The sequence below is a fragment of the Crinia signifera genome, chromosome 6 (assembly GCF_055691185.1).
Source record: "Crinia signifera chromosome 6, ASM5569118v1, whole genome shotgun sequence".
NCBI lineage: Eukaryota > Metazoa > Chordata > Amphibia > Anura > Myobatrachidae > Crinia > Crinia signifera.
Genome location: NC_139222.1, coordinates 136,476,710 through 136,500,068, shown reverse-complemented (window position 1 = coordinate 136,500,068; position 23,359 = coordinate 136,476,710). Strand labels below are relative to the sequence as shown.

General features: G+C 41.5%; 1 protein-coding gene across 3 annotated transcripts in view; it reads right to left on the bottom strand.

Moving 5' to 3' along the window:
- ZNF281 (zinc finger protein 281) overlaps positions 1–15,915 on the bottom strand; it is a 31,426-nt gene extending 15,511 nt beyond the window's left edge. Inside the window, exons 1-2 of one of the 3 annotated variants that reach the window (XM_083147313.1) lie at positions 15,186–15,915; positions 5,350–5,475 (exon numbers count right to left, since the gene is read on the bottom strand). In XM_083147313.1, coding sequence (XP_083003439.1) covers positions 5,350–5,475; positions 15,186–15,575 — 516 coding nt within the window. In that variant the 5' untranslated portion in view covers positions 15,576–15,915. The remainder of the gene's footprint in view (positions 1–5,349; positions 5,476–15,185) is intronic. The other 2 variants (XM_083147314.1, XM_083147315.1) reach the window with 2 other exon arrangements.
- Positions 15,916–23,359: the final 7,444 nt, after the last annotated feature.

Below are 23,359 nucleotides of genomic sequence, written 5' to 3'. Positions count from 1 at the left end.
ATAGAATACGGAATCAAACAGTGTGTACGCACCTTCTCTGTGTTGAGCTCAGTCTGGCTAAAGCCTCTACAAGAGAACTAGTGATGAATAGGACTAAAGGGGAGTACACGAGGCGATTCTTCTAAGTCATTTTTTGCTACACTGTGTATTTGCCAGTGGCTCCCAGGGCTGGCAGGATGTTAGCCATCTCTCTGATTGCTAAACTATGTCTTGATAATCACAGGGCTCAGTCCCATGTGTATATGGCTTAAGAATTTTTACTCCTGTTTCGAAAGTCAACTTATAACAAAGATATTTTATTTACCTGTATAACATACTTTAAGCACAAAAAATTTGCACTTTTTTTTTCAGATATTCAAAGGTCACATCATGTGAACTTGAAATGTAGAAGTCAATATTTAAACCCAAAATCTATTTTTTATGAAAACTATGGAACCTTAGCCACAAAAGACCAACATGAAAGTTCTACCACAATTAGAAGCAAAGTTAGGATTCTTTTCAGTTGACATTGCAAGCAATGCATAAATGTAACAATTTTAGTCAGATTTGCAACCATATTCCATGAACTCTGAGGGCTAATCTTTTACATATCAAAATAAGTGATCATCCTATGGAGACTCTCGGGTTGAAAAATTACTTGGTAATCGGGCATGTAGTTGCGTGCCACAGATGCTGCCCATGTGGTGGTGCTTTTCCACCAGCTGATCTCCTGCTGCCATGTATGGATGTCCATGACCTGTGGATTCTATGCTGGTTCCACCTGGCATTATACTCTTGGAATCTGCAACCGGATGCTATTAATTTAGTCTTCAGGTGATGCATAAGGTGGCTACTCATAGCCTGGTACACAACCTTATATTCTGCTTTGTTCAAATGCACCATTTGCTGCATACCGAGCTGAATTTAACCTTTGTTGTATCTGTGTCCTCCATGTTGATGCGACCTTCTGCTGTTCTGCTGTCTCTCTCTAATGCCACTATATGATCTCTACTTCATCTGTTTCTTTCCGGTCTCTAACTTCCCAGGCTCATTTTGACTGTAGCTTATTTACTGCTGTATTACTCAAATCTTCTATACAAATCGTATTTTGTTGTATGTAAAGTACCTTCCGTTCTGCTGGAGAATGGGTGCTACATAAATAAAATCATCATCATAATGAATGCAATTGCATCTATTTTAAACCATAAGCATCTTGGCTTAGGACAAAGTAATTATTGATGTAATATACACTGTAATGTTGAGTCACGGGATAGGTGCCTAGCATAATGTAGAAACCTCCTTTAGCCCGGCAAAGTGCAGCAACTCAACATGACAGATATACAGCTGGTACCCTACTGCATTGAATGTGGATGGGATTCGATCCAATGTCACATGTTTGTTACCACCGATTAATCTGGTTTGACGCTGATGGTCACGGTCATCAAACCCCTGTGATCAAACATTGCAATGTCCAAGGTGCATGGTAAAACTTTCCATTAGGTATTCTCGGCACAAACAACACTGAAGATCAAGAAATGCTGAAAGTGCAAACAACTTCAAAAACAGAATGGAATGTCCCACCAGTTGGGCACCCAATATCATGCCTATTAGAACTCTGGTAATTGACGCCACTTTGCCATGAGTAACCTAGACGGTATGCAAACTGACTCAAAAATATGTCAGACAACGGATGCATGTCTGGGCATTTCTAAAATATCACAGGACCAAGACGTAACCAAGCATTATATACTACTACCCCATAACTTGTCACTACAATGAAAGGTTGGCTTTGGATTCCGACTCAGACGATTGAAGGCAGACTGCCAAATTGTAGATGGAAATGGACAATATTCCGACCATTTGACGGAGCTGAACCAATGTAGATTCAAAGGCTTCACTGAATCTGTGTTTTTCTGGGACAAAATGTAATCTTTATGGGCGCTCTGATTCAACAATATTACAGTGATCTCATAGTGGAAGGCTAAAAAAAGTTGGGTAGCAGCTTTTATGCCAAGTGACCTTTAAAACTGTGCAGCATTGCACATACTGGACAGCCAGTGTACTTAACTGTATGAGTCGTTTTAGGCAAGGATTTCTATTGGTCAAACCCTAATCAGTTTTGTTAACCCAAATTAGATTACATTCTTTGAGAAATTATGTTTTATTCTTAAAAAGGCTATTTACAACATTTGCCGCCATTACATTTAATGAGCTTTTGCAAATCTAATTGATGTAAAGTTCATACGACGCAGCTAAAGAAAAGTATCATGGAGATACCAGGACATGTTTTGGAGCACAATAAATTGTTTCATTATTTGATTCAATTATTGCAATATTACATAACGTAAACTTAAGAGAAAGGGATGTACTTATGCTGGATACTGATAATCGCTGCTTCATAGGACGTGAAAAGGAGTTCTCACAGCTTCAGGCAATTTATAAACAGAAATCAATGATTTCCCATGTGGGCCTGTGATTTCCAGAGTTGATCATGTCACCATAGTACATTATGTGGACTGTGACAAAACGCACTGTAGAAAGCTGTAATAAGTTAGGATCAGTTTTTGATGTAAACAATTTTATGATGGCATAGGTTAATTCTTACTCCTGGTGGTATATTTAATGAACCAAATTTTACTTATTTATTCTGCACCTTCTTCACTTCCATAAACCCCCGCAATTTAGTACTAGATCTCCATTGCAATGTACTGCACAGCATAGTATACAGGGCGCATTATTTGCTTTAACTGCCCAGTTTGTAGTATTGGGGAAATATTTACTGCACATTTGTGGTCTCCACAGCCTGCATAGTATACTCTTAAAGTGACACTTACACAAAGCATTACAACAACTGGCCAGGGCTTGTGTTGGGTGAGGTTTCAGGATTGATTTAGTGTTCATTCTAGCACTCGCCATCTTTGAAAACCCATGCAAACCCAGATCTAAAATTTACTATAGCAATGCATTTTTAGTAGAATTTAGCATTCAGAATACACTAAGCGGGTATCCTGTTTGTTTCATACATCAAATACCCCTATTCCTCCGAAACACACAGGCAGAGACTCAATTGTCTGCAAGGCAGCCACAAGTTGGCGCTTAACAGAGCTATTAAATGGTTTCTCCGTCCTGGCTAAACTCTCTGGACACAAGTGCAATAAAGAAAGCACAATTATAGCACCTAAACAATTGAATTTCGCCCATAGGGTCCACCAGAAGCCACATAGCTATCGAGGCTAATAGGATAGCCTGTCGGCAGTAATTAGCTGCAGTAAATTAAAGCTATTAGGGTACCGCTCTAAGCATTACATACCTAGTAACAGAAAAACATAACATTTGATGGCACATAAACACTTGGACCTTCAAGTGAGTCCCAGGTTTTAAACATAGTATCCTCAAACCTTATTTGAACATTAGTTATTTGTAAGGATATTCTTATGTCTATCCAAAGAATGTTTAAATTGCTCTACTGAAAAATATTTTAAATTACTCTAGCGGGAGGCTTTTCCACTAACCTTTTTGTGAAATAATTTATCTCCAAAATTCCCCTAAACCTACCTACCTTCCAGTTTCAACGCATGTCAACGTGTTCTAATACTTCTCTTCCAGCAGTATAACCAGCAGTACTAATAGTGATAGTAGCAGGACCGATAATGGCTATATAACGTTTAACTACATCTAAATTAGCCTTTCCCATATACAATTTCTGGGAACCAACAAAAACATTTAATCAATTACAGGGAGAGCATGTGTGCTCTAAACTGGCATGTGTTTAAAATCTGGAATGAAATGTTATATTGGATGCCCCAAAAGAGTAATATAGGCTTCTTACATACATGTGTCGCCAATCGGTAACTCATTCAGCGATCCTGTACTCACACATGACTGGGAACCACTATTAGTGGGAAATAAGCTAAACTACATTTTTGGGTTAAATTTTAAAACAATGAACATATATACCAATCGACTGAAAAGCTAGTCTGTTTTGTTTTGTCCCTGGAAGTACAGCATACAATTTTGATCAGATTAGAATATTAAAATAGTTGAAAAGTTAAAAATAAATAAATAATAATAATAATAATGTTCCCTAAAATGTTGGTTATGTTTTCATTGGGCACGGATGGTGTAATGGCATCACCCTTACCACCTTATAGCACTGAGGACATGTGTTCGAATCTCAACATGGCCCTAACTGCAGAATTTTTATATTCTTCCCATGTTTGCGTTCGTACTACCCGGAGGAAACTGTTTCCTCCCACAATCCAAAAATATGCTGATAGATTAATTAGCACCCAACACTTCGGCAGGGACTGATGTGAATGTCCAAATACTCTCTGTAAAGTGCTGCGGAATATGTGGGCGCTAAACTGGTAATAAACCACTGTGTAAAAGTAGTATTTATCGCTTTTCAAAAATGGAAAAAAGTACCATTGTTTTCAGATTATCAATATTTTCCCACTGCAAGTTATCCCTCTGTATTGGCACCTTCGCATTAAGGCCCTGATTAATAGGTGAAAACTATGGGCTGAATACAATTGACATATGGCACATGATCTCCCGCCTAAAGTGCCAGGAGATTGCAGTGTGACATGCAAGTGATCTTTTTCTGCGCTGATCATGCTCATTATGGTCAGGGTTAGCTCAAACAAACCAATGGGTGTGCTGCAAAAAGTTCAGCTTAGCAGCTGGAATGCTGGCACCGGCTGCAGGGGTAGAAAACATTGAACATGGCCTTATGTAAATGTTTTGGGCAATTGCGCATCGATTGGTTACCAATGACTGACTTAACAATAAATTGGATAAAGAGGGATTGATAGTCTATGTGCATTTATGGGAGGTAACAGGGGTTGGATAGTCAAATGCAGGCATGTTGCATCCAATACTTTGGCATGTCGAAGCTGCACTGGACCCAGAAGCTCAGTTCCAATGGACATTGCGAGCAACCATAGAGCTACTGAGAGCTTCGTTTGTGTACTTTGTACGCAAACACATAAGAGATGCAGAAACATTCATCTCTGCACACATTCCAGCGGCTGCAGCATTAGCATATATTCACATTACTGCTACACATGAACACGCAGTTGCAAATGCAATGGCGTGTACCACTGAACCAGGCACTAAATAGGGAATTACATAGAAGATAGACATAGAAACAATGTTTTCAGAACGAATTGCATGCAGTGTCGAACACACATAAGCAAAACCTGATCATAAAGCAAAGTACCTTAGGCTATAGAAAAGACAAACTATTCCAGAACGGGAAACTACTTGAAAAATTAAGGGGCCAAAAAAATAAAAATTAATTAAAGTTAATATACCAAATGCTCCATGAGTAAGTAAGAGAAGCCCACGCGAGCACAGTAAGGCTCTTACTTTAGAAGAGTCAGTCCGCCTGCGTTTGGATTTTGATTCCTGAGCTTCTGAGCTTGGACGCCTGGTCTTCTTCATGGATGGACTCTGTTTTGGAACGCAGCCATTTTTTTCGGTTCTTATTAACAGCTGTGAGAAGATATGTGTAGGATTAGGCTTAAAAACACTGATTGAGCCATTAGCACTCTTAACCCAATATATAGTGAATAACCCAGTATATCTATATGTAGGAAGACCATAATTAACTAGTTAAACATTGTAAATAAAGTGCTAGATTAAGGATTTTAGTAACATTATTAAAAAAAAAAAATAATCTTGAGCCTTTCAAAATCTGTATTTCTTGCAGAGTAATGTGAACCTTAAATAGCATGTTCTAGCAAGGCGCCAAAGCCGGACAGATTTTTAGAATGACAAAACGCACCCTGCCCCTTTAGCAGTGCCCTGCTAAAACAGCCGGCCCCTGGGTCCCAGCCGCCATGTGAATAGATGCTGTGTGCATGCATACGGCATCTATACACATTGACAAGAATTAATATGGTGCTGGACACCCATCAGTGATGGCGGTGGCTGACAGCGATGTCAGCAGGCCCAAGCTGCCCGCTTTCCCCTCGCCCTGATCCTTGAGGAATCACAAAAAAAAAAGTGCCCATTTGTCTTATAGAGAGCTTCATATATTCCCAGGGTACCTAATATTCACTTAATACAGAAATACACAACACACACACATATATCTATCTATCCACACACAGTATCTCAAATTGAAATGAAAAATTATTATATATCTATAGATATATATCTATAGAGATAGATAGATAGATAGATAGATAGATAGATATCTATAGATCTATCTATCTATAGATCTATCTATCTATCTATCTATAGATCTATCTATCTATCTATCTATAGATCTATCTATCTATCTATAGATCTATCTATCTATCTATAGATCTATCTATCTATCTATAGATCTATCTATCTATCTATAGATCTATCTATCTATCTATCTATAGATCTATCTATAGATCTATATATCTATATATCTATCTATAGATCTATCTATCTATAGATCTATATCTATATATATCTATATATCTATATATATACAGAGAGAGAGAGAGAGAAAGATACAGATACACAGAGAGAGAGAGAGATACAGAGAGAGAGAGAGATACAGAGAGAGAGAGAGAGAGAGACAGATACACAGAGAGAGATACAGACAGATACAGAGAGAGAGAGATACAGACAGATACAGAGAGAGAGGGAGAGAGAGAGAGAGAGAGAGAGAGAGAGAGAGAGAGAGAGAGAGAGAGAGAGAGAGAGAGAGAGACAGAGAGAGAGAGACAGAGAGAGAGAGACAGAGAGAGAGAGACAGAGAGAGAGACAGAGAGAGAGAGAGAGAGAGAGATACAGATACAGAGAGAGATACAGATACAGAGAGATACAGATACAGAGAGAGAGAGATACAGAGAGAGAGAGATACAGAGAGAGAGAGAGATACAGAGAGATACAGAGAGAGAGAGAGAGAGAGAGAGAGATACAGAGAGAGAGAGAGAGATACACAGAGAGAGAGAGATACAGAGAGAGAGAGAGAGAGAGAGAGATACAGAAACAGAGAGAGAGACAGAGACAGATACAGAGAGACAGAGAGTTTAAATCAATAGATCGACAAGCATTAAAAAAAAGGTGTGTACACACGGCTAGCTTTGATGGCACGGCATGCTGTCAGTGGCAAAATTTACACTATATAGTGCAGATCTGCACTATATAGTGTTGCCTGCCCTCTCTATCTGACTGCCGACTTGCACTCACACGGGAGCGCGCATCGGGCTCGCAAGCCCTAAAAAATAATGCGATCTGGCTTCACAATATCGGCAACATCGGAAGCCATATCGCCCCGCATGTACACACTATAAGTCTACAGGTACAAGAGGTTGGCATTACACTGCTCAGCACTACTTTGTCATCCTTAACCATCCACATAGACTACACCTTGGAATAGTAGCCTGTGCCGAGCGCAGCTATATAGCCAGACACCTTGCCCAAAGTGTAGTGAACAAATGTGATTAACCAATTGGGTTACATGTTATTTAACATGTGCTTTACGCAGCTAAAGCTGGTATGTTTGGGCGTGACAAATGCAAAAAAAAAATAAGCTGCATGTGAATTGCATCCCCTCATCTCATTAAATGGGAGATTGGGGGCGTAGAAACATTTAAATGACCCATTTTAGAAAGGGGCTTGTCATATTATTTCATTAATGCTAGGGACTATTTATGCAGAAATAATTCATATACAAAAATACTGTATAATTATCTTACTTATTTCTTCAAAACGCAAAGAAAATCTGCCCTCAAGGTCCATATACACCAAGCAATTTTGAGCTGAAAGCAGCTCAGTTCTGTTTGAGCTCAAAAGCCGCCTAGCATGTATGGACAGACAAAGCGCGCTATTGCATGCTCCAGCATAATTTCCAGAGCATTACTGTGGACAGCCGTTAACAGCTGTGACAACAGTGATGTTGGCTGGCCCAGTCAGTCCCCCTTATGCTGCCCCTGTGCAGCAGTGACCTGCCCGCTACAGTTCCTAGAAGGAACAATGGGGCAGATGCCTTAACAAGAGATAAATGCAAGGGTGATAAACAGAGATAAACGTCCAGCCAATCACCTGCTAACTGCCATGTTACATGCTGTTTGAAAAGAGTCAGTAAGGAGCTGATTGGCTGGATGTTTATCTCTTTATCACCCTTACATTTATCTCTTGCTAAGGCTTAATACATCTGCCCCACTATAAGTATTTACCACACCTAAAAAAATAAATATAATAATAAATAAATATATATATATATATATATATATATATATATATATATATATATATATATATATATATATATATATATATATATATATATATATATATATATATATATATATATATATCAAAAGCACCTAACCATGCAGTCTATATTTGCAATCATTTGTGATACTAAACGGGTCGCTCTGAGCTTAATGACTTCAAGCATTGTGCTGTGATAGGATGCCACCATTGCAATAAGACTATTTATGAAATTTAATCCCTGCCTCAAATTTCACAATCAACTGGAAGTGATTATTAGAAAGTGGGAACGTTTAGGAACAGCAGCAACTCAGCCACAAAGCGATATACAGTATAACGTAATATCACAAAGTGAGGCAAGACTGCTAAGGTGCGTAAAATTTACCAGCACTCTGCTGTTTACATAGCTGGAGTTCTGAAATTCCACTGGCATTAATGTAAGCAAAAAAATAAAATAAATGCAGTGAGTGCTTAATAGGATGTGTTTCTAATGCAAAGCATCGGATAGAATGGTGTAAAGCTCAACACTGGACTATGAGTGAAAACGTGTTATGTGGAGTAATGAATTACGCTACTAACAGGAGTTAAGCATGAGTTTTGCGGATGTCGGGAGAACATTACATGCCTTACTGCATTATGCCAACTGTGAAGTTTGTTGGAGGGATGATGGTATGGTATCCGGATCATAGATCTATAATTTACAGGTCAACAGTCAATATGTTGATATTTTCAAGTATCGAGCGATTTTTTTTTTATACTTTAGCATCTAACTGGACTTCAGGTGGGAAAAGAAAGCGTGCCAATCACAGTGAGTCACTGAGTCACAGTGAGTGGCCTGAAGCACGCCGAGTGACGCAAGCCATACTAATTAGGGGTCCATGTGCTCAGGTGCCGACATGGATACCTAAAAGCTGTGAGAAAAATTTTTCCTTGACCTTTTACATGATGATCTTTTCCAATATGACCTATACCTTAATAGTATGGGGCTGTTTTTCAGAGTTTGGGCTAGGCCCTTTAACTTCTGCAAACCAATACATTTTGAACAATGCTATGCTTCCAACTTTCTGGCAACAGTTTAGGGGAAGGCCCTTTTCTATTCCAAAATGACTTCGCCCAGTGCACAAAGCAAAGACTATAATGGTTTGAGGAGTTTGGTTTGAAAAAGAAAAACTTGACTGGCCCACACAGAGCTTTGACCTAAACACCATCTAGCACCTTTGGAATGAAATGGAACAAAGACTGCGAGCCAGGCCTCCTCGTCCAACATCAGTGTCTGATCTCAGATGCTGTACAGAATCAGAGGGCGCAAGTTCTCACAGAAACACTCCAAACTCTTCCGAGATGAATGGAATCTTATATAGCTGCAATAGTGGGACCAAGTCCATAATAAAGTACATGTATTTGAATACAATGTCATTACAGTCCCTGTTGGCATAATGGTGAGGTACTGAATACATTTGTCTATGTATAGTGTGTGTGTATATAGATAAAGTTTTAAAACGGCAATAAGAATTAACATCAAACAAGTCTGGTTAGCATTCATTATAACCATTTCAAAACAAAAACGGCCAAATGTTTGGCAAACCACAGCACAGTATAAATATACTCCTATGTAGAATACTTAGGGCAGGCATGTCCAAACTGTGGCCCTCCAGCTGTTGTGAAACTACACATCCCAGCATGACTTGCCATAGTTTTAGCATTCCCCAATAGCAAAACTACAGCAAGGCATGATGGGACTTGTAGTTTCACAACATCTGGAGGGCCATAGTTTGGCCATGCCTGACTTAGGGCATACCCAACTGGGCACAAGGTTTGCCTGCAAAAAAAAAACCTCTGCCACCTCTATTCCAATTTTGGATATCTGCTGATATGGCCACTCCTGATACATACTGTAGTATCCAATTTTTTTTAAACTGCAGTTTTCTGATTTGAAAAGCCAGTAGTGAAAAAAATGTAAGAAAAAAATAAAAGCCTGATACTTACCTCTCTCTGTTCCACTTGCCATCTTTCCAAACTGAGAGTGTGTGCGGTTTAAAAACCATTTTAGGAAAAATCAAACTTGCTCTGAGGCGGTAAAGAAGAAAAATCACTGCGGCTCATTTTTTCACCTTTAATTGTGCCACAGGGTTTTTAAATGAGTACACATTTAAATATGCCCCCTAATGTTACAAAATAGCTATTCTGTGATCGAATACATGCATGTTTCATGGAATTTTCTATATACCTGTAGTAGAAATCCAGAATTTGAGCCTAAATTACAAACATCATGGCATTTTACTTAGAAATTTCATAAGAACATTTCAATCTCTTACACACTAGAATTTACCACCACGCTACTGAAACACGATCAAAACCAAAAACTGCGTAAAAAAAAAAAAAGGGGGGGGGGGGGGGGTGAACCTCTTTTAAAGTAATACAAAATAAAGCGGTTGACTTTGCTTTTAACAAATCTGCATATGCAGGGTCTTTGCCTGCATTGAAACTTCATTCTGTTAGCAGCACAGTGGGAGACTGCCAACTGATTCAAATCCAATTGAAAAAGATTTATTGATGAACAGGGCTTTACAATGGCTGGTTTTAGGTCACTATTCAAGTCTTTGTTTTAATTGCCTAATACTAAAGTTTATATAAGAAAAAGATGAAGATAAAATTTCAGTGGTTTCTGCTATATGTACATGTTCCTAAAATAAATAAATAAAAATTGGTACTTATATGTTAGTTGGGCACCCATTAAGCTATTTGCTTAGTTTTCCACATCCCCTCGCGGGGCTCGCCACGCTATATAAAATCAACTCCATGCCGACATGGATAGTGGGGGTATTAGCGTACTTACCATAGTGGGTGCCCAACTAACATATAAGTACCTAAAAATTAAACACACACAGGTCGAGTCTCCAATATCCATAGATCTCTTATCTGAAATAGTCCAAAAAACGTGGGGTGTTTTTTGTCGTCCCCCCCCCCCCCCTTTTTATCACTTATCAAGTCCCCTGATGTCCACACTGACCTTCCGGATCTTCTTCAGCGGTGCCAGGAGCGCATTGCGTGAGTTCGCGGGCACGTTGCTGACGTCACTGGTGCATCCGCGCAATGCACTCCTGGGACCGCTGAAGAAGTTCCGGAAGGCCGGTGTGGACATCAGGGGACTTGATAAGTGAGAAAAAGGGGCAAGGGGGGCGGGGGGGGGAAAATAAAGAATTCCGAAATATTCTTAAAAAAAAAAAAAAAAAATTAGAAAAACACCACGGTTTTTGGAATTTTTCAGGTAAGAAATCTATGGATATGGGAGACTCGGCCTGTAAAATTATATATAGATATTTTTTTAAGCAACATAAATTACAACCACCACAGCTTGTACTCTTTCATTCACTGTTACAGAAATGTGTCCCTGTAGTCTACTAGTTAATAATTTACCAGACTATGTTTGGAGATTAGGGTAAAACTACCAAGATGTACACATCAAAGTTACAGAACACATGTGTAACCATTACGATCACTCACCTTAAAAAGGGTGAAGTCCATTACAAATGTATTGCTAACAAAATTTGGTAACAACTTTTTGGTTTCTTTAAAGCTTTTAGGAGGGTAAAGTCTACATAGAGATAAAACACTTACCAATCTGCTTTTAAATCCCCGTACACATTGGGCGACGAGACCCGGAAGTGCTTAAGCAAGATCGCTCAGCACACATCGCGAGACACCCACGATGTGTGCTGAGAAATCTGCATTCAGCTGTGCTTTGCCTATGCTTATTTTAGCATGAAAGACACAAACACACTTTCACTGCGGGAGATGGAGACGCGCTGGACTATGCATAGTCATTGCTGGGGGCATACACACAGAGCAATCAGTGCTAAATTTCTCCATCTAGTCAGATCACTTAAAAAATGGGGCTGAAATTTCCCTGTGTACATGGGGCACTAATATACCAAATAGCTTTTCTTCTGGACTTACAACTTGGTGGGACTGCTATACTATTACTGGTGCCTGTCCTTGTGTTTCCCTTATATTATCCCTATAGATTGTAAGCTTGCAGCAGGGCCCTCTTACCTCCAAGTCTGTCTGTTACCCAGTTTGTTTTATCACTGTCTACAATTGTAAAGCACAACGGAATCTGCTGCACTATTTAAGAAACTGTATATAAAATAAAAATGATTACAATTGTACTACTATATACATAGTGAAACAGGCAAGCACAGTAGGAGTAATAACCACTGGGCCTACAAAGTTACTGCCCCAGCAATTTGTACGATGTTTTCATATGTGCACAGCATCAGTTTCCAGACTCAGGCTGGTGCTGGACAGAGGCTGCGGTAGGGGAATTCAAAGAGCTCTCTCCTGCTACTGTACATCCATAGGCTTAAAGCTTCTCTTTACAGGGTTTACTTCATTGGTGGTCAGATCGTAGTCCCCATTGATAATACAGGGGACTACGATCTGTAGTGCTAATTAGTATTTCTGAGAAATCTGTTAAATTATGCGATTAGTACATAATCAAAACTATAAAATGATGCAGAAGCTTAATAAATAGGTTCCTTTGTATGGGATAGGCTTATGGGGCATTTTCTAAGCGATCTCACTAGATTGCTCCATGTATAGGGACATAGACGGTGATGAGCGTCCCTGTGCGACGCTATCACCCCATCGATTAATATCTAGCACACTGGATAACGCTATAATAGCTGATGTCTGTGACAACACTGGCCCTGACAGATCACTCAGCGTCAGATCACTGTGCGCTAAGCGATATAGCATCGCTCAGCTCCCCTTACCACTACGTGTGTAGTTTCTGCACCATATTGGCACCTTTTAATACGAAAAAGACAGATTTCTTGGTTTTGACAGCATGCATACATTCAAATGGAACAGTGGCAATACACTATGGCACAATGTACACATTACATAAACATAAAACTGTTCATATTTTATTCAAAAACAGTTATAGATCATTTGAAATAAAAAATAAAATAAAAAAAGTTTACTATTCTTATCAAAACAGGAACTAATGAAAAAGCACCATACACTCATGCCCAGAAGGGAACAGCTCATGAAATTCCCCAGTGGTGTCTCAGGCTCCTACTGAGATTCCCTAGTAATGGCTCAGGCTTCTACTGAATACATAAGGCTGCATTCTCATGAATATTGGTTCATCTTACAAAATGGCTGTTCAATGAGGTCAGTAGTTGCAGGGAATCAATTCACTAGGAATCTCATGAATATAGATTTGGACTACAAAATGGTTGCTTCCACTGTATTTGGATGGTAGGAACACTTAAAAAAAACAATGTTAAAAGAAAAATGCATGAAGCCGACAACTGATTTCTTAAAAAAAAAAAAAAAACACAAGTAAACATGCATCTATCCATAAGACATTGTATGCATGTTATTTACAAACTGCAAGGTGGCTAGCTTCTTTGTTCAGGACTTTTTTTTTTTGTAAAGTCCTAAATTGGGAATACAAAATGAACATCTATTGAGCAAAGGAGAAATCCATAGAGCATAACCTTTTCAAATTTTACCCACAATTCTAATAGATATGAATGACATTAGCAGCAATTGTATTTCAGGTTCTGTGATCCTTTGTCCTTAAATATCACAGATTATCTACCTTAATTTCAAAATAGTGTTTTTATATATTTTAGAAAGGAGAACTGCAAAGTCTTCATTTGTGGAGTTTTTTCAGGCTGAAAAAGGTGACAACTGTACGTGCATAGAACTTGTATAGAATTCTCTAAATCACTCACGCATAACAACTATTTCTGTGTCTCCTGGACCAATATGTGAACGTTAACAAAAATTTTGGTACTCGTTTCCTAGCACAGCGCCCCCGATTTTGATCGTAGTACATCTTATACAATCACATCGCATGCAATATAGCGGCATGCGATGCGATTTTTAATTGTACAAGCACCCATATGGGTGCACCCCCATTGTCAACGCCACCCCCACTATCAACGCCAACCTGAAGCGTGGCGAGTGCAGCGAGCCTGCGAGGGGCGGCGGTACGCATCCTCCGACCTTTTCATACCCCCACTATCCACGTCGGCGTGGAGTTGATTTTAGATAGTGTGGCAAGCGCACGCGGATTACTTTACATGTATTCCGCGTCCCCTCGCCACGCTTCAGGCTTGTATTACGCGTGCGCTCACCACACTATCTAAAATAAACACGCCGACATGGATAGTGGGGGTATGAAAAGGTCGGAGAACGCATACCGCTGTACTCGCCACGCTTCGGGTTGGCGTTGACAATGGGGGTGCATTTAACATTGTAAGCACCCATCAGGGTGCTTGTACAATTAAAAATTGCATCGCATGCCATTTGCTCGCATGCAATGCTATGCGATATTTCATTGTACAAGCACTCCTGTTAATTTAATGGGAATATCGCATCGCACACCACTAAGTACGGTATGCGATGGGCGCCGTGCTAGGAAACAAGTATCAAATTATTTTTTTTATAAATCTATTTTCATATGTCAACTGTTCAGATGAAGGAAAAAGAAACAAGCCTACCTACAAATGAGTGACACGATTTTCATGACAAATAATACAATTAAAAAGTGATGAGTCTATACAACGGAGATATGAGTGTCAAAATAAAGGCAGACAGAAATTGGGCAGCAGGTACATGCATGTAGCAATAACTTGAAGCCTACTCCCTGACACAGCAGCATGGGGAACATGATGAATGTCTCTGCACTAGTCTGGGAGGGTGAGAACAAAGAATGAATAAGACAAACAGAACTTTGGACAATGCTTTTCCCAGCCACAATACAGACTCAGGAGTAGCATTGGCTCTGGTTACAGGCCTTGTCCTATGCTGCACATGGTCACAAAAGCGGACAACAAAGCCCAGCAGTAACTCCCGCTTAAGGCCCCTGTGTGCAGGTGAGGATTCTGCCCTCAGCCCTGTGTGCCCGGGGAGGCCACACTACGGCCTGCTCACGGAACTCCCTCCATTTTGTGTTTACAAACAGCCAGTGCCCGGCATGTACTCACCTCCCCCCGCCATGTTGTGCCCGGGGAGGATGCGGCGGCGCTGCCGCTGCCATAGCTCACCTCTCTGTTCAGGCCCAGCTCTGGGATGAGTCCCGGGCTTCCCACCGTCACCTCCAAGATCTCGGCCTGCCTCTCCCCGTAGTAGTGATGGTGGTGGTGGTGGTACTGCTCGTGCTCGCCCATCTTCTCCTGCTTGATGCCCGTCAGCCCCTGCAAGAAGTCCCCCGGTTGAGGCGGGGAGCCCGGCTCCTTCTTAAGGATCATGTCACCCGGGCCCGGTAACATCGGGGGCTGCGGCGGGGGCAGCAGGTCTGAGCCCAGGCGGGCGAAGGTGGTGACCGGCGGGAGGTGACTGAACATGAGCATGCCGGGGGGGAACGTGGGCTCCATTGTGCGCCCCGGAACCCCCGTGAAGGTGAAAGCGAAGAGATGAGAGCGGGTGGTGCTGAGGTAACGGGCCGGGGCCGGCCGCTACCTGGGATCGGGGGAAGCAGCCGACTAGGTCTTCACACGCTCGCACATCCTCACAGTACCGCTTCTCCCCCTTCCACCGACCCCGCCACCGATCGCCGGGGGCCCTCGGTGGGAAACAATACCGTCATTGACCACAGGCCTACGGAGAAACACGACGCCCGAAAGGTCCACAATAGAAGCTGTTGAAAATTTAGTCTGCGCAGGCGCATAGATCAGAAAGTCTTACACTGCGCATGCGCTATTGCTACGGCGGCGGCTACGCTTGTACTCTGCTTCTTTGTGCATGTTACGTATGCGCGCCCAGGCATTTCCCTGCAACCCGCTCCTGCGCCTGCGTTTGATTCCGATTTCCGACAGCTTGTTGTCACTAGTGCGCATGCATCTTGGGTGATGCTGCAGGGCTCTGTTTATGTAACAATAGCATGCATTTATGGCTGTGAAACAAGTTCTGATACCCAGTAATGCCAGGATTTAAAAAACTTTTTAAATTCTAAAAAGGACTCACAAACCTCCAGCGGCTTCCAAAAGAAACTCCCAATCGGTTTACCCCAGGACTGTATCCCTAAGGACTCATGCCCGTTCCAGTGCAGGTTATATCATACAAATATTGATATTCCACCACACCTTGATTTTAACCCCTTACCGCCGCAGCCTGTTTTTGCCTTCCTGACAGAGCCCTTTTTTTCAAATCTGACATGTATCACTTTATGTGGGGATAACTTTTTTTTGCTTTTACTTATCCCAGTGATTTTGAGATTGTTTTCTCGTGACACATTGTACTTCAAGTTAGTGGTAAATTTTGGTCGATACAGTCTGTGTTTTTTTGTGAAAAATACCAAAATGTCGTAAAAAAATTGAAAATTTTGCAATTTGCAAAATGTTAAATTTTCTGCTTCTGAGACAAATAATCATACCACTCAAAATAGTTAATAACTAACAAAGACCATATGTCTACTTTATGTTGCCATCATTATTTCAACCTCCTTTTAATTTTTTTGGACACTAGGAGGCTTAAAATATGAATAGCAAATTCTCAAATTTTCAAGAAAATTTCAAACACTGATTTTTTTAGGGACCAGTTCAGTTCTGATGTGACTTTGAGGGACTTGTATGTGAGACACCCTCATAAATGATGCCATTTCAAAAATTGCACCCCTCACAGTATTCAAAACAGCATTTTGGAAGTTTGTTAACCCTTTAGGTGTTTCACAGGAATTAAAACAAAGTGTAGGTGAAATTTCAAAATTTCATTTTTTTTTGCAGATTTTCAATTTTAATACATTTTTCTAAGGAACACAGTAGATTTTACTAGAGAAATGTGACTAAAAATTTATTCCCCCAATTCTTTTGTTTTCATAAATATCCTATATGTGGCCCTAGTGTGCACGTTGACCAAACCACAGGCTTCATAATAGAAGGAGCACCTACTTGATTTTGGAGCCTCCTTTTTATGAGATAATTTTTTAGGCACCATGTAGGTTTCTAGGCACCATAAGATGCTAAAAGTTAGGAACCCCCCCACAAGTGACCCCATTTTGCAAACTACACCCCTCAGGGAATTCATCTAGGGGTATAGTGTACATTTCAAACCCCCAGGGGTTTCACCAATTTTGGTACAACTGGGCTGTGAAAATGAAAAATTACATTTATTTACACAAAAATGCAGTTCTGGCTCAAAATTTTTCATTTTCACAAGGAATGAAGGAGACAAAGCACCCCAAAATCTGTGCCGCAATTTCTCCCGAATACGGCAATGCCTCATATGTGACCAAAAAATACCATTTGGGGTGCATGGCAGGACTCAGAAGGGAAGGAGTGATATTTGGATTTTGCAGCACAGATTCTGGTGGAATGAATGGTGGGTGCTATGTCGCATTAGCAAGACCCCCGAAGCACCAATACAGTGGAACCCCCCACAAGTGACCCCATTTTGCAAACTACACCCCTCAGGGAATTCATCTAGGGGTATAGTGTACATTTCAAACCCCCAGGGGTTTCACCAATTTTGGTACAACTGGGCTCTAAAAATGAAAAATTACATTTTTTTACACAAAAATGCAGTTCTGGCTCAAAATTTTTCATTTTCACAAGGAATGAAGGAGACAAAGCACCCCAAAATCTGTGCCGCAATTTCTCCCGAGTACGGCAATGCCTCATATATGACCAAAAAATACCATTTGGGTGCATGGCAGGACTCAGAAGGGAAGGAGTGATATTTGGATTTTGCAGCACAGATTCTGGTGAAATGAATGGTGGGTGCTATGTCGCATTAGCAAGACCCCCGAAGCACCAATACAGTGGAACCCCCCCACAAGTGACCCCATTTTGCAAACTACACCCCTCAGGGAATTCATCTAGGGGTATAGTGTACATTTCAAACCCCCAGGGGTTTCACCAATTTTGGTACAACTGGGCTGTGAAAATGAAAAATTACATTTTTTTACACAAAAATGCAGTTCTGGCTCAAAATTTTTCATTTTCACAAGGAATGAAGGAGACAAAGCACCCCAAAATCTGTGCCGCAATTTCTCCCGAGTATGGCAATGCCTCTTATGTGACCAAAAAATACCATTTGGGTGCATGGCAGGACTCAGAAGGGAAGGAGTGATATTTGGATTTTGCAGCACAGATTCTGGTAGAATGAATGGTGGGTGCTATGTCGCATTAGCAAGACCCCCGAAGCACCAATACAGTGGAACCCCCCCACAAGTGACCCCATTTTGCAAACTACACCCCTCAGGGAATTCATCTATGGGTATAGTGTACATTTCAAACCCCCAGGGGTTTCACCAATTTTGGTACAACTGGGCTGTGAAAATGAAAAATTAATTTTTTTTACACAAAAATGCAGTTCTGGCTCCAAATTTGTCATTTTCACAAGGAATGAAGGAGACAAAGCACCCCAAAATCTGTGCCGCAATTTCTCCCGAGTACGGCAATGCCTCATATGTGACCAAAAAATACCATTTGGGTGCATGGCAGGACTCAGAAGGGAAGGAGTGATATTTGGATTTTGCAGCACAGATTCTGGTGGAATGAATGGTGGGTGCTATGTCGCATTAGCAAGACCCCCGAAGCACCAATACAGTGGAACCCCCCCACAAGTGACCCCATTTTGCAAACTACACCCCTCAGGGAATTCATCTAGGGGTATAGTGTACATTTCAAACCCCCAGGGGTTTCACCAATTTTGGTACAACTGGGCTGTGAAAATGAAAAATTACATTTTTTTACACAAAAATGCAGTTCTGGCTCAAAATTTTTCATTTTCACTTGGAATGAAGGAGACAAAGCACCCCAAAATCTGTGCCGCAATTTCTCCCGAGTACGGCAATGCCTCATATGTGACCAAAAAATACCATTTGGGTGCATGGCAGGACTCAGAAGGGAAGGAGTGATATTTGGATTTTGCAGCACAGATTCTGGTGGAATGAATGGTGGGTGCTATGTCGCATTAGCAAGACCCCTGAAGCACGGTTAAATGATGAACCTAATAATCCATAGATGTGTGGTATATTTTAAAACACTCCTTCATACATAGGCCGGGTTTGTCGGGGCAAGTTTCACAGTGGAAAATAGTTTGCTTTCTTATTCCCTTTTTATAGCAAACTTTGCACCTTTTTTGTGTCCTGCCCTTTTTTCCAGTGGAGGGGATTTCGTTAGGAAAATGCTGCCCTGATACAATACGGGGGCCAGTACTAGAAGTACTGGGGCCAGTACTAGAAGTACTGGGGCCCTCTGCCTGCTGGTTCCCAAATATTAGGCCCTTTATGACTTCCTCTTGAAAGTGCATAAATGTCCCCGTCTGGCTGGTAGAACGGAATAGTACGTAAGCGTTATACAGTGCCATCTGGATGATATACACGGCAAGCTTCTTATACCATATTTTTGTTTTCCGCAGGGCACTGTACGGCTTCAGTACCTGATCTGAAAGATCCACTCTGCCCATGTACTTTTTGTAATCTAGGATACAAATAGGTTTTGAGGTGTGGGTACTGGTACCTCGTACAGGGACGGAGGTGGTACTGTCTCTGTGAATTGTTGTCAGTATAAGGACATCCCTCTTATCCTTATATTTGACCAACAACATATTTTCGGTGGATTGTGCCCTGCTTTCACCCTTTCTCAGTAATTGGGCAACGTGCGTTTTTGGGGGGCCTCTTTGGTTCTTGCGCACAGTACCGCAAGCTGCTGTACCTCTTGAACCAAGGGCCTTAAACAGGGGGATGCTGGTGTAAAAGTTATCCACATAGAGGTGATAACCCTTATCCAGGAAGGGGTGCACTAAATCCCAGACAATCTTTCCACTAACACCTACGAGGGAGGGGGGGCATTCTGGCGGTTCAATTCTTGTGTCCTTCCCTTCATATACACTAAACCTGTGGGTGTACCCTGAGGTACTTTCGCACAGCTTATACATTTTTATGCCATACCTTGCCCTCTTATTGGGAAGGTACTGGCGGAATTTAACACTTCCTTTAAAATGTATAAGTGACTCGTCTACACAAATGAATTTTTCGGGGATGTACATCTCAGCAAATTTGGCGCTGAGATGATCAATGACCGGCCTGACTTTGAATAGCCGGTCAAAGGTGGGATCATCTCTGGGTGGGCACTGTGCATTATCGTTGTAATGCAAAAATTTAAGGATCGTCTCAAAACGAGTCCGGGTCATGGCCATACGATGAAGTGGGGTGCTGTACAGAACATCTGTACTCCAATATTGCCTAATTTCTGGCTTTTTAACTATTACCATATGTAACACCAGACCCCAAAACGTCATCATCTCTACTGCATCTACAGGGGTCCACCTAGCAAATGATGATGTGGGGTTTTGGGCAATAAACTGCTGGGCATATAAATTACTTTGGTCCACCATTAAATTTATAAAATCATCAGAGAAAAAGACTTTGAAAAAGTCAATTTCTTTGAGGCCTGTAGTATCAAATTGGATTCCTGGGTTGGCCAAAAACATAGGAACCTGGGGCTCAAAATTGTCTGGTGGTGGGGTCCATACGAGATCAATCATTGGGGGGGGGTCTCAGCTGCTCTACGGGGGCGTCTTTGAGGGGGTCCCTCATCACTAGAGGAGGAAGAGGAGCTTAAGACGAATACAAATTCATCGCTTACTTCACTGGCTGTGTCAGTGTCAGAGGCAATAAGGGCATATGCCTCCTCCGCTGAAAACAGTCTTTGCGATGATTGGGACATTTTTATTATTTTTGTGTTTGTGTAAGTGTAGTGTTTCAACACGTTTATAGTGTAGGGGGGGGGGGTACAAACTTTATTTCAACACGTGGGGTATGTAGTGTGTATGTAGTGCTTTAACACGTGTAAGTTAAAAGAAAAAAAAAAAGCTCCTGCGCCAAAAATTGAGCACAGATGTTGGTCAGTAACGTCCGTCACTGATCAGCGCTCAGCGGCCACAGGACACCAACAAAATCACCGTGGGTGTAAAAAAAATAAAAAAAAAAAACCCCCACAGCACCCTCCAAAAAAAATTTTTTTTTAAAAAACTGCTGATGAGTCAAAGGCAACAGGAATTTGATCCAAAAAAAAAAATTAGATCAACCCTGTGCCAAAAATGCTGATCAGTGATGTACGTCACTGATCAGCGCTCAGCGGCCACAGGACACCCACAAAATCACCGTGGGTGTAAAAATTTTTTTTTTTTAAAACCCCACAGCACCCTCCAAAATAAAAAAATAAAAAAAAACTGCTGATGAGTCAAAGGCAACAGGAATTTGATCCCAAAAAAAAAAAAATTAGATCAACCCTGTGCCAAAAATGCTGATCAGTGATGTACGTCACTGATCAGCGCTCAGCGGCCACAGGACACCCACAAAATCACCGTGGGTGTAAAAATTTTTTTAAAAAAACCTCACAACACCCTCAAAAAAAATAACACTGATGCAACACTGATTAGCAGTGAGGGGCAGCAGGCACACAACTTTTGGTGCAACCTGACGGGGTATATATAAAAAAAAAAAACCTGCACCCCAAAAAAGTTGCTGATCAGTTCATTTATACTGATCAGCACAAAAGGGGGGCAGCAGGGGGCAGCAGAGACAAAATTATATTATACAATATTATGTTCTATGACACAATGACGCTGCAGCAGCAGCAGCACAAGCACCAGGAAGCAACAGCAACCAGGAAGCACCAGCAGCTGGCAGCACGGATGCCACCAACGCTGATCAGGTCAGTATAAGGGGACAGATGGGCACGGAGACCGCTCTGCACGCTGTTCCTGACCGGAATGGCGGCTGCAGGGCTGTCTCCGTTATTTTCTGTGAGGTGTAATGGCTGTGATTGGTCCGTCGGTCCGACGGACCAATCACAGCCTTGGGGGCAGGTGGGGTGAGGTGGGGTGACCACCAGTGACCCCTTTACACCCGGTGGTGATTGGTGCTGTACTTAACAGCACCAATCACCACCGATCCCTGTGTTACTGAGCGACGTTATTCGCCGGTACACAGAAAACGCTGTAATTGGCTGTTCACATTTGAACAGCCAATCACAGCGATCGCCGATGGGGGGGGGGGGGCATCGCTGCCCCCCCTGGGCCACGAGGGAAGATGGCTGCTGGGCATATAAATTACTTTGGTCCACCATTAAATTTATAAAATCATCAGAGAAAAAGACTTTGAAAAAGTCAATTTCTTTGAGGCCTGTAGTATCAAATTGGATTCCTGGGTTGGCCAAAAACATAGGAACCTGGGGCTCAAAATTGTCTGGTGGTGGGGTCCATACGAGATCAATCATTGGGGGGGGGGGTCTCAGCTGCTCTACGGGGGCGTCTTTGAGGGGGTCCCTCATCACTAGAGGAGGAAGAGGAGCTTAAGACGAATACAAATTCATCGCTTACTTCTCTGGCTGTGTCAGTGTCAGAGGCAATAAGGGCATATGCCTCCTCCGCTGAAAACAGTCTTTGCGATGATTGGGACATTTTTATTATTTTTGTGTTTGTGTAAGTGTAGTGTTTCAACACGTTTATAGTGTAGGGGGGGGGGTACAAACTTTATTTCAACACGTGGGGTATGTAGTGTGTATGTAGTGCTTTAACACGTGTAAGTTAAAAGAAAAAAAAAAAAGCTCCTGCGCCAAAAATTGAGCACAGATGTTGGTCAGTAACGTCCGTCACTGATCAGCGCTCAGCGGCCACAGGACACCAACAAAATCACCGTGGGTGTAAAAAATTTTTAAAAAAAAAACCCCCACAGCACCCTCCAAAAAAAAAATTTTTTTTAAAAACTGCTGATGAGTCAAAGGCAACAGGAATTTGATCCAAAAAAAAAAATTAGATCAACCCTGTGCCAAAAATGCTGATCAGTGATGTACGTCACTGATCAGCGCTCAGCGGCCACAGGACACCCACAAAATCACCGTGGGTGTAAAATTTTTTTTAAAAAAACCCCACAACACCCTCAAAAAAAATAACACTGATGCAACACTGATTAGCAGTGAGGGGCAGCAGGCACACAACTTTTGGTGCAACCTGACGGGGTATATATAAAAAAAAAAAACCTGCACCCCAAAAAAGTTGCTGATCAGTTAATTTATACTGATCAGCACAAAAGGGGGGCAGCAGGGGGCAGCAGAGACAAAATTATATTATACAATATTATGTTCTATGACACAATGACGCTGCAGCAGCAGCAGCACAAGCACCAGGAAGCAACAGCAACCAGGAAGCACCA